This window comes from Rhagoletis pomonella, unplaced genomic scaffold (genome assembly GCF_013731165.1).
Source record: "Rhagoletis pomonella isolate Grant_MI unplaced genomic scaffold, Rhpom_1.0 Rhpom_scaffold_00001, whole genome shotgun sequence".
Lineage (NCBI taxonomy): Eukaryota > Metazoa > Arthropoda > Insecta > Diptera > Tephritidae > Rhagoletis > Rhagoletis pomonella.
The window spans coordinates 1,904,224-1,921,957 of record NW_023458555.1 but is presented as its reverse complement, the minus strand read 5'-3'; the positions used below and the strand labels follow the sequence as shown (position 1 = coordinate 1,921,957).

Sequence of the window (17,734 nt, the reverse complement as noted above, 5' to 3'; positions counted from 1 at the left end):
AGATTTTTATTTTGATTTAATATCGAAATTTTATGGATGTTATCACCAGCACGATTTTTTTCAAATGAAAATATGGTTGTCAAACTATCGAATTGCCTGCAATAATGATCAAGCAATAAGGGATAAAATATATTGCAGCCCATGAGAAATAGGCGGTCTCCATTGGAACATGGCGTCACGACATCAGTATTTCCTGTGGAGACAGGACCTTAGGTAACTCCTATTTTTGTCATTTATACTTAGTGTTTGCACCGGTCAATACTGTCACGACCATCGTACAGTTTCGTAAGTAAAAACACTATCACCTGATTGCCAACAAATGCCTACAGCTGAGATCACCGGTTTTTTGGCATGTGCTCTTATCTTTTACAATTTCTGTCATTTATACTACGATTTCTTTTATTTCTGTTACAATTTATTCAAAATACAAATTGAGAGAATGGTTTTACTTTAAAATTTGTTATCATTATTGAAAGTATGATTGCTACCATGATAATAACATAGTAAGATAAATCCATTCTCTCAACTCATCGGCCATGATTTTTTTTTTTTAAGTTTGCCAGCATTTTAAAATCATATGAAATTGAGAGTAAAAAAAGGAATTGTTCAAAGTTGTTGCTGTTTGAGATTGAAAATGAGAATGTGTGTAAAATTTTTAAATTAAACTGCTTGCAAACGTCAAGAATTTGAAAAATTCCTCTCAGCGGTTCTACCTTCCTAATTTCTTATCATACTTGCTACAATGAACGCTTGGCAGCGAACGCTTAGACCACTAAATTAACATAATAACGAGAGATAAATTAATATTTCATATCGATAATTGCATTAAAAACGATATTTCTTGCCCGCACTTGATTAAAAAGGAAAAATATTTCACATAATTTTATTTATTTGCAACAGCTGACGAGCGACGCACGCGAAAAGTTGAGAGCACAATATAACCAGTAAAAAACCTTGGGTGAATATGGCGACTGCCCATGATGCAATAATACAAGGTGTTATCAGTTGGCAACTTCTCGCTCTAATTCCGCCATATTGACTACCTTACGTGAAACAGTGTTACTTCTTTCACTATTCTTTGCCCATTAATATAGTTGAATGCTTTTTATTTTTTCTCAGTATACACACTTTGTTTTCTTAAAAAGGTATTTTATCTTATTTTATTTCGTTTCATAACGAATATACTATAAAAAAGCAAATTTTGTTAAGGAGAAAAAGTGAAATTTTATATTTTTCCCCCATATGGGGATTCATTTTTCCCGTTTTTCTTCTCATTCTACTGAGCTAAGGTAGTGTCAAATCGAGCTGTCACAACTGATAGCACCTTGTATTATTGCATCATGGCGACTGCCTTCATCGGGGATGAATATGCCAGGGATGAAATTATTGGTACACACGCCTTCTGAGCACGCTTCTGTGAAACAAAAAAAAATTAGCTCAAAAAAGTTTCAAAAAGTATAGTGTAAAACCAAATTTATTGAATAATTGTACATAGAATTGTATACGTAAATGACGTACTATGTAAACTATTGGAAAAAACTTGTTTCATTACCGTTTTTGTGCAAAATGAAAACGACTATCTGAACGCTCGAAGCGCTGCCACTTAAATACTGCTCTGGTGTTACTGCTGCCGTGGTGAATATATGTTCCTATTTATTTTTCTTCAGTTTACGCGACAAACAATGCAGGTAGTAATTTTCATTGAATTTCTTCACGAATCTGTATATTTTATGTTTTTTTTATAATTACTCGAATTTTATGTGTTAGCCAGAACGAGGGATATGTAAAATGATGGAAAGTTTTTGAATTTCTCACACAAACTTAAAAAGTCCTTTCCTTGTAGGGAAATTAAATAAAATAATGGCAGAATGTCTGTCTGTGCATGAATTCATTTGTCAGTGCTACCAAACTGTGCTGCCAAATTATCAGTGAAACAAAACAAACAGAACGGCTTATAAATTGAACCAGATCTCTATCAGGATCACATCGCTGTTGTTGTATTTCTGTGAAAAACTTGTAAGTGGTTCTCGATTATTGCCCAAGAAAACACAGTTAGAGTTGTGACAGAGTTGCATTGGCTTCAGTTTATCAAGTTTATTCAGTGAAATCGCTGGAGAAATTTAGCAGAAATGTGTAATTTAGAATGTCCACACAATTATAAGTTTATACGGTTTATAATGCATTTATAAGGTTTAATGAATACCCTTATTCATTTCTATCTTACCCGCCGGGTCGAAGACTCAGGGTTGCTTTTCTAACCATTTGTTGTCAATGGCCCCAAACACACGGAGTAATTGTGCATGAACAATTTTTGTTTTCTTCGCGTCACCCGAGATGAATAAAAGCAGTGAAGAAAATGTATACGTGAATAGAGATTTGTATGTATTAATGCCATTTTACGTTGATTTGTTCTTGTACATAAGTAAACTTAGAATCGTGAATGCAGTTTAATGCATGCACAATTATTCTCGTGTTTTAGCCTCATTTCCGTCACAATAGTGTTTTCCGTTCGTGTCGAAATTGTGTTTACCCGATCGAATTTTCCGACTGGAATGGATCAGCTGTTCGCCACCCATCAGCCCTTTACCCGCTATCCGCTGAAATTCTGTTTACATTATTTAAATTTGCCAAACAAGAGGCACTGTTGCTTGTTCCTTGAAATTGTTGTTGTATTTGTTTGTTTTGTTTACATTTTGTACTGAACAGTTGATTGTTGCTTGAAGAAATACGGGGTGGCCATATAAGTGTTTTTTAAATATATAATCTGAAAATGAATTTCTTATGTTAATCGACTATCTCTACTTAAATAGCGAATCCGCTTATCAACAGCTGATTCGTAGCTTTTTTCCTGTAAAAAAAAAATAATTAGTAACAGAAAATTTTATGAATTTTATTTACTCATATGCGCAGTGTTGCCAGATTTTGGGCGAGCCGATTCCCTTATTGTCCATGCAATTCCATGATCCAACTACACAAGATCTGACAAGATGAAGCAAAAGAAAAAAAGAAAATTTCTGACTGATGTTTGTAATTGCGCCATGTTATTTTCTTTGAAAAGTAAACAAAGAATATGAAGACGAAGCATAAAGAAAAAATGCAAGCAATTTTGTAGCACATGTTTGTGCTAACTAATTTATTATTTCGTGCGTGCTTTTGCAACCAATCAACGTCAATGGGGTCAATTTTAGATAAAAATTTGTATGTCACTTAAAACGTCGTTTCCAGGCTGCCCAAATGGCGCAATTTAAACACCCAAATTAAAATTGAAATTGTAGCTGTCGATTTCGATGACAGTTTGTTTATTTGCTTGTTGTTGTTTTGTTGGTTTTGTTTTGCTCTGTTTGTTTATTTTTTATTTTTTTGTTGTTGTTATTGACGTTTGTTCATTACTCTATTTTCTCTTGAATAACTTACAATACACAATTTTCAGAGTTATATTCGTAAAATTGAGGTGACTACGCCTCAATTTCCCGAAATTGAGAATCGAGAAACTGAGTAGGCAATTCACGACGTACGAAAACCACACTGTATAAGTCACTCATCATGCCCGTGATGGTATATGGCGCAGAAGCATGGACAATGACAACAACTGATGAGGCGGCTGTTGGAGTATTCGAGAGAAAGATTTTACCGTAGACGATGGAACGATGAGCTGTATCAGCTTTACCAAAGAACGTAGATAACAAAAAGGGACAACTCGTTAGAATTGTAGCGAAAGTGAGCAAAAGGGGCGTGCCTTCTCTTTTGCCCTAGTACGTTTTTTGATTGGATGAAAAGAGAAGGCACGCCCCTGTTGCGCACTTTCGCTACAATTATAACGAGTTCTCCCTTGGCTATGTCGTTCGAATGGACGCCGAAGCTCCGGTTCTGAAAGTATTAAACTTGGAACCCGCTGGTGTCAGCAGAGGAGGAGGGAGGCCCCGCTGCGATGGAAAGACCAGGTGAAGAACGACTTGGCTTCACTTGGCATTTCCAATTGACGACAGTTGACACAAAAGAGAAACGACTGGCGTGCTTTGTTGAACTCGGCCAAAATCGTTTAGGCGGTTATAGTGAAAAATAAGAATAAGAAAAAATTGAGAATCGTACCGCAATTTCAGCTGAAATTCAGAATAGTGTCGAAATTGCGCAATTCGGGCGTTGCTGTTGTTGTATCAGTAGTACTCCACCCCCCGGGATTTCGATTCAGGGCTCGTCTTCGTCCTTTGACTCTACTCCATATGGACAGACCCGTCGAGGCTGCACGCTTCCTAGGGCTGCCGTTAGTGGAGTAGTGCCACAGACTAAGGTCGGTGTTATGCAGAATTTTTGTTTGGCAAACTGCGTGCAATTGTTGTTGCAGCAAACTCGGAGAGAGCGAGTTTAGCGACTCTCACAGCAAACTAATTTTGTTTGGTCAAACTGCAGCAAATTCGGTGTTGTCATATACAAAAATTGCCGTGATACCGAAAGCCAGAGTACTGAGTTTATGCTATAGGAGCTTCAAAGATTAGGGCACAGTTAATTGCTTATACGATATCATAAAAAATATATTAATTGTGCACGTTATGTACATCTGAAATTCTCATTTCATGTTGGCAATAGTCATGAATACTATAATGAACGTGCAACCCTGGCCAACCTCGACATAACCACCTCCGAGCAAACTAAGCAGCCACCACTTAATTTGGCAAACAAAAGTTTGTCTGCATAACGCCGACCTAAGCAGCAATTCGGGTGTCGTTGTCATTGGGGTGTAATTTTAATTTTAGATTATTTGAATCCCACCTAGCTTTCGTTGGGCTTCAGATCACCTTTATTTCAATTTTAACTTTCTGGCAACGCTGTTACTTGTCCCTCGAAATTGTTGTTGCATTTGTTTGTTTGTTTACATTTGCTGAACAGCTGCTGATGGGCCATTTACTTGCTGCCTCCATTAGCATTCATCCATCGCAGACGATCTGTCAGTTTCATCGCAACCGTAACGCTCACCGCATATAAAAACAGAAACTCATTTAAATTCAAAAGTTAAAACAAGCTGTCAAAACTTACTATTTGGAAATTAATCGCCTGTGATAGTTCGCAAGCGATGTCTCCCGCTATCTATCACATCGATAATAGGTTCGTTCGCGTAGGTGTTAATCGTTCATGTTTAACCAAAACTTACAAGTTTTTGCGTTCGCGTACGCAACAAACTTGCAAAGTAGGGGAAATTGAGAGAGCAAACTGACATTTCATTTTGAGGGGAAGCTGCTGGTTTCTGCTGGAAAAATTTTTGCCAACAGCAATTTGCCAACAGGAAAACAGCTTATCAAAAACAGCTGGTTGGCATTTACGCAAATCACAAAATTGAATTTGATGGTTTGGAAGATAAAAATTACAAAATGCGATTAATTAAACTTGTAAGAAATAAGTAGTTATTTGTTTAATCAATAAACTGTGTCAGTATAACACTTTGCGATGACTTTTCGTACGTTTGAAATTTTACACTTTTGTATGTAAACAAAAATTATATCAGCTGTTCGTCTAACTTGCAAGTTTCTGCAAATTTTCTGTTCGCGTAATATTTTGAATATTTCTCTCTTGTGAGAGAACATATGACATTTCGCCGAAATTTGGCAGTTGGTTGGTTTCTGCTGGAGATTTTAAACGAACGCACTTAATATTGAAAAAATTGCAACAGCTGATTGCAGGAAGATTAACGAGCTTGCCTCCACGATATTTCGGTAATTAATAAAATAATTTTGTGCAAACAGAATGTACGGAAAATTTACTGAAACCCGATTTTTCGAATACCAAACTCGGTGTGAAGACCCCTATAATTGTACACAAACAAAATACATGTGAAAAATTACGAACACCGAGTAACCGAGTACCAAATTCAGTGTGAAAATCCCTATTGTAAGTAGTTGCTGCAAGATGCTTCACGATCCATTAAATCCAAGGTCGTGACGCATATTGTGAGTGTAGCATTCGCCTTACCGGTTTGAAATCGCTGAAAATATGGTGAGCATGTTGCATCGGAAATAATTCCAGTAGTCTGGCATCTTGAATAAGTTTGGGTAAAAATTGTCAGATAGGATATTTGGATAGCTTCAGCAGCTTCATTTGTGATTTTGATATTTATCTTGAGATTTTATAAACAAGACGTTAATTAATTAAGTGTTGTCCAACATGGCGGGAAACGGCGATATTATGGAGGGCATAGAACCATGCCGAACATGCGGAATATTCTATTTAACATCATCGAATTTTCTACGACAGATATACGATTCCTCGTCCGATGAGTGTGATTTGTCAAATATTCGTACTGAACTAGCGGGATGGAATGTTGAGGTGAGTACCTGCAAACGCAAAAATCATAAGTACATATCCTCTAAATGCAAAAAATCAATAATAAGCAAACGCTACTTTAACAGATTAAAAAGAACGATGGTTTACCTCAGTATATTTGCACCTGCTGTATTCTTGAGTTTCAGAAGCTTTTTAAATTTCGAGGCCTTTGTGTTGAATTAGATGCACAATGGAAACATTTTTACAACCTACGAGAAGATAATAAGGTTTATATAAAAAAGGAACTACCTGATCCAGAAGAAAAATCAGAAACTATATGCGATTTCATTTACGTTGATGACCTTAGCGAAAATGAGTACAATGGTGTGGGAGGGGGTGGTTTTACACCTTTTAACATCCCTCACGTTCCTATCGTTCCTATAAAGGAAGAACTTGTTGAAGAGAGCTCTGTTCATAAAGATAGTTTTGTTCCTTCTTTAAAAGAAACATTTAATATTCCCTCTTTGGAAGAACAATTTAATATTCCCTCTTTGGAAGAACAATTTAATATTCAAATGGAAGTATCTGAAGAAGCAAATCAAACTCATGACATAAGTTATCTAACAAGCTCGAATTTGAATATACTAAACTCTCCAGAACCACAACCGTTGGAGGAGCATATAAGTGAAAATTCTTCAATTCACGTAAAACAAGAAGCATCAACATCTGTTCAATGTAGCTTGTGTCGACATATTTCGGCAACAATGGAGCTGCATAGACAACATATGCAGCGGATACATGAAATAAAGGATATGGTTTGCCACATATGCGGAAAGCAGTTTACAAACTCCACTGCTACACGACTCAAATTTCATTTGAAATGGCACAGAATCAGCAAGCATATTAAATGCGCTCAGTGTGGATTCTTTTGTGACTCGCGGGAAACTCTTAAGGAACATACCAGAGCAATTCATTCTAAGATTGAATGTACTACTTGCGGCAAACGTAAGAAAATAACTTTAGATAAAAAATTATAATTACATGTATGTATTTTCCTTTTTTGTGATTATGGTTACTCTTCTGCAAACAGGTGTCTTGGGGAAAAAAATGAAAGTGCATATGCGCACGCATGAACTAAGATCGTGGCCATGTTCTTACTGTGATGAGGGTAAGGCGAAACCCGCTATTAATTCGATATAATATAATTTTTTGTTTACAGTATTCCAGATGGAGGATATACTTGAGTCTCATATTTGGCAAATACATGCCAAAGAAGAGACTCTTCCCACCACAACAGTAGAACTGGAAAATGCACAAAAAAATTCGCTAACAGAAGAACAACATCTCTCTTGTGATCAGTGTGATCGACGCTGTTCCACTGAACACGAATTAAAGGCACATAAGTTACAATGCAGTTTAATACAAAATACTACTGATACTGAGGCATGTGCTAATACAGATATTCAAGATGAACAATTTCACTACCAAGATTCGACAGAGGTGTTGCAAATGCCTATTACAAACTTGCAAACCTCTAGCCAAAACACTGGGGTCAATGAGGAAAACTCGTATAGCTCTAAAAATAACAACTCAATGACACAAGTAATATCTTCTGACGAGGAGACATGCGAAAGTGAAAAAAATTCCAGGGCACTTGAAGAATTCACATGTCCAAAATGTACGCAAACTTTTTCAAGTACTGAAACACTTTGTTCCCACTATGAGATACATTTAGAAAAGCCTGGGTTCAGCTGTCATATATGTGGAAAATCATTTGAACTTAAATTCACTCTCAATCGTCATCTAAAGAAGCACAAGAGTCCATATTCTCATTAATTTTTGTAAATTCAAACAATAAGTATACATTTAGTAAAAAGTAGTATGTAAACAAGTTATACTGAATACAGATGTATATCATGAAAGCAGCTGATTTTTCTTAAAAAATGGGGAGTACTTTTGAAGGTATGAAGTTCTTTTGAAAGTATGATATTTTTGCATGAGATGTATGAATACTTAACTTCAATGTCTATGTTTTTTACCATTATTTTAAAGACGTTCCATTTAAATTAATTATTGCCGCAGCCGAAATCAGCCCGGACTTTCGTTTCCGAAAGTATACCAGCAATAAAACACTCGATGGATTTGCAAAAATTAGCTCGTACTTTATTTTAAGGCCTACTAAAGTTTTCCCAGCCTAAGTAGTTTTCAAAAAAGTGGAAAAAATGTTAAAAGAAATATCTGAGCGAAATTAAAGGTTAAAGCATATAATGGCTGCATTTCTTTATTGTTGTTGTTGTTGTTGTAGCGGCTAAAACAACCCCGCCCAGGTCGGTTGGTATATCAGTCGTTGTCGTCAAGTTCCACTAACGGCAGCCCTAGGAAGCGTGCAGCTTCTGCGGGGTTGGTCCACAGGGACAAGGCCGTTAGGGTTGTCGGGTTTACCGGGCATGCGAAGAGGTGTTTCGAGTCATGTGGGGTCTCTCCGCATGTCGGACACTCATTTGGCACATCCTCATTCAATCTACTCAGGTAGGAGTTTAACCTGCTGCAGTAGCCGGAGCGAAGTTGTGCTAGTGTCGTTCGCATCTCCCGAGGCAGATGAAGCTCCGTCTCGTCTATGTCCGGGGGTTGTATGCCTAGAACGGCATTCACAGGTCTAGAGTCTACATAACTCGAGACTGGCTCCCTGTGAACGCCGTTCAGGGCCAGTCGGTAAGCTGTCGGGTCCAGAGGTTGTTTGATGAACCTCTGGACTTCGTCCGTCAGTTCATATAGATGCCTCCTGACGTGCCTAGGCGAGGGCTCCTCTGCAAGCAGCTGTCTGTTTGGTTGGCCATTTCTGTGGCTCCCGATCAGGAACTGCTTGCAGAGCATTATATTGTGCTCCTTTACGGGGGCCTCGCCGTGAAGATTGTGTTCGGGCGACATCAGGAGGCATCCTGTCGCTGTCTTCAGGGCGGTGTTCTGTGCAGTCTGTAGCTTCGTCCACAGCGTCCTACTAGTCCCCGGCGACCACACTGGCGCTGCATAGTTCAAAACCGGCCGGCCTATTGCCTTGTATGTTGCCAGCAACGTTTCTTTGTCTTTGCCCCAAGTACTGCCGGCTAGCGACTTGAGGACCTTGTTGCGGCTCTGTACTTTATTGACAATAGCGGTTGCGTGCGCAGAGAAGGGGAGCAGGCTGTCGAATGTTACTCCTAGTATTTTGGGGTTATTCATCGTCGGAATTGGTGTGTCATCGACGTGAATTCCCAGCGGTAGCCTGACCTCCTTCGTCCAGGTTGTGAACAGGGACGCAGAGGATTTCGTAGGGGAGAGTGATAGATACTTTGCAGTGAAGAAGCGAGAAAGTTCGGAGAGATACCCGTTTACTTTCGAACACAGGTCATCAATTCCATTCCCAGTCGCCATGATCGAGCAATCGTCGGCATAAGAGACAATCGAGACTCCCTCTGGTGGTTGAGGGAGCTTTGAAATGTAAAAGTTAAACAGTAGCGGGGAAAGGACACCACCCTGTGGAACCCCCTGTTTTATTTTCCTCTGTTTACTCGTTTTGTCTCTAAACATTACCGACGAATGTCGACCACTCAGATAATTTGCCGACCACCGTTTGAGCCTCTGTGGGAGAGAGGAGGCCTCTATATCTTCTAGTAGCGTGGAATGGCAGACGGTGTCAAACGCCTTTGACATGTCCAACGCTACTAGAATCGTTCTCCCACAGGGACGGTTTCGGTTAAGGCCACGAGTTACCTGAGTGTTTATGGCGTTAAGTGCTGTTGTTGTGCTGTGCACTTTACGGAAACCATGCTAATGCTTCGTTGGGGTCAAGTGGTTTGTGAAGTACGGGAGTAGCAAGGCCTCGAGTGTCTTCGCTACCGGGGAAAGGAGTGTTATCGGAAGATAAGAATCTCCTTTGTTGGCAGGTTTCCCCGGGCAGTGGGACCACTCTCCCCACCTTCCAGATGTCTGGGATGATGAGAGTGGCCATAGACAAGTTGAGGACCTCCGTTAGGTACGCTACCCCCGCAGGACCAAAATTTTTCAGCATCAGCATGCATATTCCGTCGGGACCCATGGCTTTGGAGGCTTTCGCCTTCCCGATGGCCACCTGAACTTCACCGCAAGTGAAAGCAAGGGGGGCACAGGTTGTTGGCAGTTTGTGCAGCCTTCTGGTCACTCGACGCTTGGCTTTGTCCACCGGAGGATGCAGTATGAACTGCCGGCTAAAATAGCTCGCGCATCGCTCCGGGTCCGACGAGGCATGGTCGCCGAAGGAAATTTCGACTCTGTCGTCGTGCTTCGTCGGATTGGACAGCGACCTCACGGTTGACCAAAGCTTGCTCACACCAGAGGTGAAGTTACAGGTCTTCAGATGCTCCTCCCACTTCTTCCGCTTATGTACGTTTACTAGTTGCCGAATCTCCGCGTTGAGATCCCTGATACGGGGATCTCCGGGATCGGCCTGACGAAGGCTATCACGCTCATCGGCTAGAACAGCCGCTTCGGCAGGGAAGTTTGGAAGTGGGTCCGTTATACATCCTGCCGGTATGAAGCGAGCTGCAGCGGCAGTGACAGCACTGCGGAACTTACGTTCACCGAGATGGACGTCGGTTGGTGTGGGGAGCGCTGTGAAGGTGTTTTCGGTAAACTCCGCGTAACCTTTCCAATCAGCTTTAGAAACGTTGATATAGGTCCGGTGTTTGGCGGAGGCAAAGTCGGTTGGTTTATCTATCGAGATGACTATGGGTAGGTGGTCTGATGCTAAAGTCAGCATAGGTCGCCATGTGATGCTGTTTATCAGACCAGCGCTGACTATGGTGATGTCTGGCGAGCTACTGCAGTTACCCATAATCCTGGTGGGTGCGTCGTCGTTCATTGTGCAGAATGTCGAATCGTCTATCTGCTCTTGACAGGCTTGAGTGCCAAAGATCGTGGTGCGCATTAAAGTCACCTACTACCATACGGTTTTCACCTGAGGAGCGCACCTATATCAGGGTGATATTCTGCCGGGCAGCAGGTGACAGGGGGTATGTATATGTTAAATATTTCGAGCTCGACATCGCCTGACCGGATAGCGATGCCCTGACATTCTAGGGTGGTATCCCTGCGGTCGATGTCTGCTTCGATAAGACGATACTGCACGGTGTGGTGCGTGATGAACGCTAAGCCACCACCATTATCTCGCTCGCGATCTCGACGGTGCACGTTGTACCCGGCGCAATTGCTGTGCAACTTCGTCTCTTGGACCGTAGCTATCAATATACCATGCCGACACATGAAGACGGTTATCTCCTCAATCTTGCTCTGTAGCCGGTTACAGTTAAATTGAAGGAGCTTCATGTGGTTCGGGAGACGTGTCGTGATGTGGGGTGTAAGTGATGTGTGTGTTCTTAACGCCGTTGGCTGCGTGCGCTGCTGTGATGGTTGCCGCCCTGTGGTGGTGGCGGGAGGCGTCGCAGTTGGGGTCTGCGACCGAGCAGCGCAACACGGGCCCTCGAAGTTCCCAGTCCAATCTCGCGTGGTACGCAGACCTGAGCATGCCCTAAAGTGGCACCAACCAAGGCAGGTGTTGCACTTGACTGATGTCACATTACGGAATATCCTGGTCGGACATACCGTGCAGATTGTAGGGGGAACCAGGAGATGTTGGCGGCGGCGTGTGGGTGGTGGTGCGGTTGTGTGTGTTATGTAGTCTGTCGTGGCTGTGGTATGGTCTGTGGTGTTATTATGCTGTTGTGTTGTGGTGACTGTGTGAGGCTGCTTGGGTGGACTGAGATTGGCCGTGGAGGCTGCTCTGTTTGAGCAACAGGGGGCCACGTTCTTTATTCATTCTGAACGCTTGGAATAAACTTTTTAGTTTACTTATTCCTTAACGTATATTTCAAACGCATTCTGTTTATTCTGGATGTGAAATGGGATTATCTGGAATGTATAAAGAAACGCAGCAAATGTGGGTAATTTCCAAACAAAATTAAAAGAGGCGAAACTATTTGTGAGTGACCACCTTGAGTTTAATTGTTTCATTCTATTTTTGCATGAAACACTTATAATATTGTCCCTCCGAATTTTTGCCGTGATATTAACGATAGCTGTTGTTATTATTGTTGTAGCGGCTACAACAACCCCGCCCAGTTCGGTTAGTCCCTCGATCGTTGTCGTCAAGCTCTACTAGCGGTAGCCCCAGGAATAGTGCAGCCTCGATGGCGATAGGGCGGGGTTCAGTGGGGGTTCTGTCTCTTCGCATGCCGGGCATTCCGAAGCACATCTTCATTTATTCTGCTCAGGCAGAGTTCAATCTGCTGCAGTAACCAGAGCGCAGTCAATCACAAAATTGTCGGTTCTACGTTACCGAATTGACTCGGAGCACCCACTCCGACCAAGGACACATTACCCCAGCAGCAACACCCAATTTCTTCGCACTGCGAGCATGACTTACCGGCAAGTCTGCTCCGCATACTACTGGTCCGCGCCGGCATAGAGCAAAACCCCGGACCACGGACATATAGTGACTGCAACCGAAATATACACCACCTCAGTCTGTTGAAACAGCTGCAGTAACTGGTGTTACCTGAGAGCATGCTCAGCCAGTGGGCCAACTCCCAGCACACAACCCCGGACATCCATGCAACGCATGCAACAACTGGTGCCACCTGAAACACTGCTTCGGCCTCATACACCAGCGCGAATGGACTACTGCTTTTACTGCAGCCTGCTGCTCGGCTATCACCCAACCACCAACGCCTGCACCTGCATCTGTGCCAACGTCAACGCCAGCGGTAATCCCGAAACCGCGGCATACGGTCACACCCACACCGGTGACAACACCAGCGGTCGGACCACCACACCCACAACGAGCACAGCAAGCAGTTCAGGCAGCGCGCCAGTACTCCCTCACCCCGCGAATAACCATCACTAAGCCCAACTCAATAAAATTATTGCAGTTCAATTGCAACAGACTCCAAAGCAAGAACGCTGAGATAGTCAGCTTCATGAGGCGCAACAAAATCTCAGTCGCGGCGATCCAGGAAACCAAACTCCAGAGTCAGGAGGAGTTCAACCTCATCCGCGGTCCAATACCGGCTCATTACCCCCAATTGTTGCCAACAATACACTCGTTGAGTGCCAACGTTTGGCAATCAAGTCGGGAGATACTGAGCTTGACGTCGTCAACGTTTACATCGCCGCAAATATTGAGGTTAGTTATCGATTAAAGAACGCTTGGAGAACTAGCCACATTCTACCATCTCAAACGTTAGATAACGACTCGAAAATCTTTAGAGAATCATAGCGATCTCAACAAAAATGGGACATACATACATAGTTCTCGGCTCGAAAAAATATTTATTCTCCGATGGAATTCTGATGTTCATCTCTAATGGGATTCGAATGTGAATTTCACACTGCTGTTTTGCTTTATTAAACAAAACGCTTTGTTTGTAAAATTTGTATTAAATGTATTTGCAATAAAATAATGAATTATGTAAACTTAAAAATAATTTATGATTCATTCATTTGGAATATTGCTTATTTACATTTATTTGAAATTGCGTCGTTTCTCTAATCGTTCTCGATTCGTCATCGATTAGAAAATTATCCTAGTTATCTAATGTAGAAATCCAAATTTCCAATTTGTTTGCTGGGATACCACCTGCCACCAACTGCCCAGCAGGATACCGCCCAAACATAAGTGCGCAGCGGGGTACACTGCTCGCTGAACAAATTGACGACTCGACGTTTTGCACTGTAAATGACGATGCCCCCACCTGGGTCGCGGGTGACTGCTACATCACTATTGCAAGCGCGGGTCTGATAAATTGCATTGTATGCCAACCAGTGCTCACGCTCGCATCAGACCACCTGCCCATAGCAGTCGCGATAGAACACCCAAGTAATTTTGTCATATCCGAAGTCTGTACATAAACACCAAGAAGGCCAACTGGGACGGTTTTACGGAACACACAGACTGCAAATTGACCGCTCTTCCACCACCAACATGCGCGCGCGAAGCTGAGCGCAACATCCGCCGGATCATCAACGCAGCAGCCGCTCGCTTCATACCAGCCGGTAGGATCGCCGGTCTAATCCTGGCGATCCCCGTATCAGGGATCTCAACAAGGACATTAGCAAACTGGTAAACGAACATAACCGGAGCTAGCAAACTGTGGACTACAGCAAAATCTCTCTCCCATCCGACGAAACGTAAGGACAACATTGCCTTTACATTCGGCGATACCACCACGTCGGACTCGCGGATTTGCGCGCGCTTTTTCAACCGGAAGTTTATTGCACACCCGGAGAGAGACAAAGCCCGCCGGAATGTGCTATGTAAAGCACACAAACTCCGCCCCCGAGACACAGTAACGTGCTTTACACCAGAAGAGACGCAGGCTGATGTAAATAACGTCAAAGCATGTGCAGATGCTGAAAAAGCTAGGACCAGCGGGAGTCGAGTATATCACGGCAGCGTTCAAATTGTCAGTGTAGACCCTGATCATCCCTGAGATTTGGAAAATGGGTAGGATTAATCCCCTCCTTACGACAGGTAAGAAGGCGGACGCAGGAGACTTACCGGCCAATCTCCCTCCTATTCCTAGTGGCAAATACTATGGGAGCACTACTCCTCCCCGGGCTGACAAAGCATCTGCGACTAGCCGAACACCAATTCAGATTCTGCAAAATACATAGCACGACCACTGCATTAAACGCCATCACCACAAAGATAAGCGAGGGTCTGAACCAGCGGAGACCCTGTGATAGGACGGTCCTAGTCGCGGTGGACCTGTCGAAGCTTTCGACACGGTAAACCACGCGACCCTTTTCCAAGACGTCCTGGACTCATCGTTTCCAGATCGGACAAGGCGATGGATAACCAGCTATCTGTGTCGAATTCCGTAACGCCAAGTCCAAGCCGCGTAGGATTAAACAGGGCGTCCCCCAAGGCGGCGTACACTTCCCGACACTGTTCAACCTCTACATAGCGAAACTGCCTCCGCCGCCAGCAGGAGTTAACTTGGTGAGCTAAGCCGATGATTGCAAGATTATGGCGACGGGCCCCAATATCGACAGCCTGTGTGGGAAAATCAGCGACTATCTCACCGATCCTGCAAATTTCTTCACTGCCAGGAGACTCGCCATTTCCGCCGCGAAATCCACCGCCGCACTGTTCACCACCTGTACACAGGAGGTTAGGCTAGAGCTGAACATCCGCTTCGATGGCAACACAATACCGACGGTCAACCACCCCAAAATCCTGAGAGTTACGTTCGACAGCCTATACTCCTTTTCAGCGCACGCCTCAGCCACCTGCGAAAAGATGCGAGCAAGGAGCAAAGTCCTCAAGTTACCAGCCGGCAGCACTTGGGGAGCAGACAAAGAAACCCTACTCACCACGTACAAAGCAATCGACCGGTCGGTGGCAAACTACGCAGTGCCAGTGTCGTCGGCTGGTACCAGCGATAAACAGTGGAGAAACCTACAAACATGCCAGAATGCAGCTCTACGCATCCGAGCACCACCTCCATCAAGCCAGATGCTGGCGGTGAAAGAGCACAATACGTTGCGAACGAAGCAGTTCCTCGTGGGATGTCAGCGTGGAAACCACCCCAACAACGCCCTGCTTCAAAATGACCCAGGATCTTCGGGTTGTTCACCGTCGGAATTGGTTCGTCATCGACGTGAATTCCCAGTTGTACTCTGACCTTTGTCCAAGTGGTAAAGAGTGTTGCTGAAGATTTTGTAGGGGAGAGGTTTAGGCTCCGTGCAGTGAAGAAGCGAGAAATCTCGGCGAGATAACCGTTTACTTTCGAGCACAAGTCGTCAATTCCAATCCCGGATGCCATTATCGAGCAATCGTCAGCATAAGAGACAACTGTGACTCCCTCTGGTGGTTGATGTAGCTTAGAAATATTGGGAAAGGACACCACCCTGTGGAACTCCCGGTTTTATTTTCCTAGGTTTGCTCGATTTGTCTCTAAAGGTTACTGACGAGTGACGATCACTCAGATAATTCGCCAACCACCGTTTGAGTCCCTGTAGGAGAGTGTCGAACGCCTTAGAAAGGTTTAGCGCTACTGGAATGGTTCTCTCACAGGGGCGGTTTCGGTTTTCATTAGTTGTTTTGCTAGCCTAAGTGCATTGCAGTAAAGAAGCGAAAGAAGTTATTGATCGAATGACATAGGGTGGCCCGATATTTTGGTGACATAATCAGTAAAGTTGGGATCAAAATTCAGTACAAATCCATAAAAATCAGCTCATTTCTAAGCATCTTTTTCGTCTATTAAGAATACAACAAAAAATAACTAATAGACGTTTAAATACATATCGTCACTACACAAGAATAAAGGCGCGAGCTCAAAATTTGACCGGGAAAAAAACGCATAAGAATCTTCAGCGAAGATTGGCGTCAAAACCTAGTCGGCGGCGTAGAAAGACGCGTAAACTTATTTTTGCGGTCAACTATGTTTGCGGGTGTAATTGTATGTATATTCCCCAAAGAGTTTTGGGGAATAATGCTGAAGTGACAGCTTATGTCTACGCGTCTTTATTCCCCGTCAACTATGTACGCGTCTTTTTCGCCAATGGCGCGCCTTTATTCGTGTCTAGTGACGATATACATAGTATTATCAATATAAGTTCATTCGTTTAAAACAAATCAAAGGTACGTATATACGTACAGTTGTGTTCACAATAATAGCTGTAAAACGTTTTAACAAGTTTTGAAAATGTTTTCTTTCCCAACTTAATTTAATTTCTTTATTAAAGTAAAGTTACGTAATTCTATTACAAAAACCATGTAAGTTAAAGTCGCAAAGTTTCTAGAAAATTTATAAAAATTAAAAAAAAAGTAAAGAAATGTTCATCAAAATATCAAGTTTTGGATCCGAATTTTAAAAACATTTTGGAGCACGCACTTTTGTAACTCATTCAGTTTCAGTGGAAGACGAGCTCGAGTCAAAATTTGTTTGCACATTTTAAGTTTCAAATTTAAAACATATTTAGTTGGTGTGCTTATTAAATACAACATTCACATCAAAATGTTGACTGAAAGGTATAATACCGTATTTTTGCTAAACGAATTTTCGAGTACGAAAGAAATTTAATAGTGTTAAATGTGTTTGTGCAAGTAAATTACAGCTGGTCGAACATCAAAAATCAATGTAATACTACGTTCAAATTGACGAGCTAAACATGTTTAATGGGTTTGAACCAGTTAAATGAACAAACATGTTCATAAACAAGTTAGGCGACGATACCCTGAAAGAATTGGGGCTGTGATAGATAGGAAAAATCATACCTTGAAAATAGATCCAGTTATTAAAATTCCACTCAAGAATAAAACCGTTGGGGTATTAATTTTTCTGAGGCATCGATCCCGGAGGCAGTGTTGCCCGCTCTGAAATCTCTACTTAAAAAATATTCACATCTCTTTGAGCCTTTGAGCGCAAAAATTAACATTAAAACTTCATCACATCAACATGAGGGC

The 17,734-nt window shown here is 42.5% G+C and overlaps 1 protein-coding gene across 2 annotated transcripts; it reads left to right on the top strand.

Annotated features, from left to right (window-relative positions):
• Nucleotides 1–5,891: 5,891 nt before the first annotated feature.
• Nucleotides 5,892–8,174, top strand: LOC118735955 (oocyte zinc finger protein XlCOF6). 2 transcript variants are annotated; one of them, XM_036466028.1, is made up of 5 exons: nt 5,892–5,985; nt 6,143–6,315; nt 6,399–7,257; nt 7,343–7,420; nt 7,472–8,174. In XM_036466028.1, the coding sequence occupies exons 2-5, from the start codon at nt 6,154–6,156 to the stop codon at nt 8,086–8,088; spliced, it is 1,716 nt and encodes a 571-aa protein (XP_036321921.1). In that variant the 5' UTR covers nt 5,892–5,985; nt 6,143–6,153; the 3' UTR covers nt 8,089–8,174. The 2 variants fall into 2 exon arrangements, with proteins under 2 accessions (XP_036321921.1, XP_036321911.1); XM_036466018.1 differs by having other exon boundaries at nt 5,968–5,985; nt 6,056–6,315.
• The last annotated feature ends 9,560 nt before the right edge of the window (nt 8,175–17,734 follow it).

Bases quoted from the DNA above. Each gene is read 5' to 3' on its own strand.
- LOC118735955 (XM_036466028.1), top strand. From the start codon at position 6,154: ATGGCGGGAAACGGCGATATTATGGAGGGCATAGAACCATGCCGAACA. The intron at 7,258-7,342 runs GTAAGAAAATAA...TTCTGCAAACAG, and splicing joins ATGTACTACTTGCGGCAAAC to GTGTCTTGGGGAAAAAAATG. The intron at 7,421-7,471 runs GTAAGGCGAAAC...TTTTGTTTACAG, and splicing joins ATGTTCTTACTGTGATGAGG to TATTCCAGATGGAGGATATA.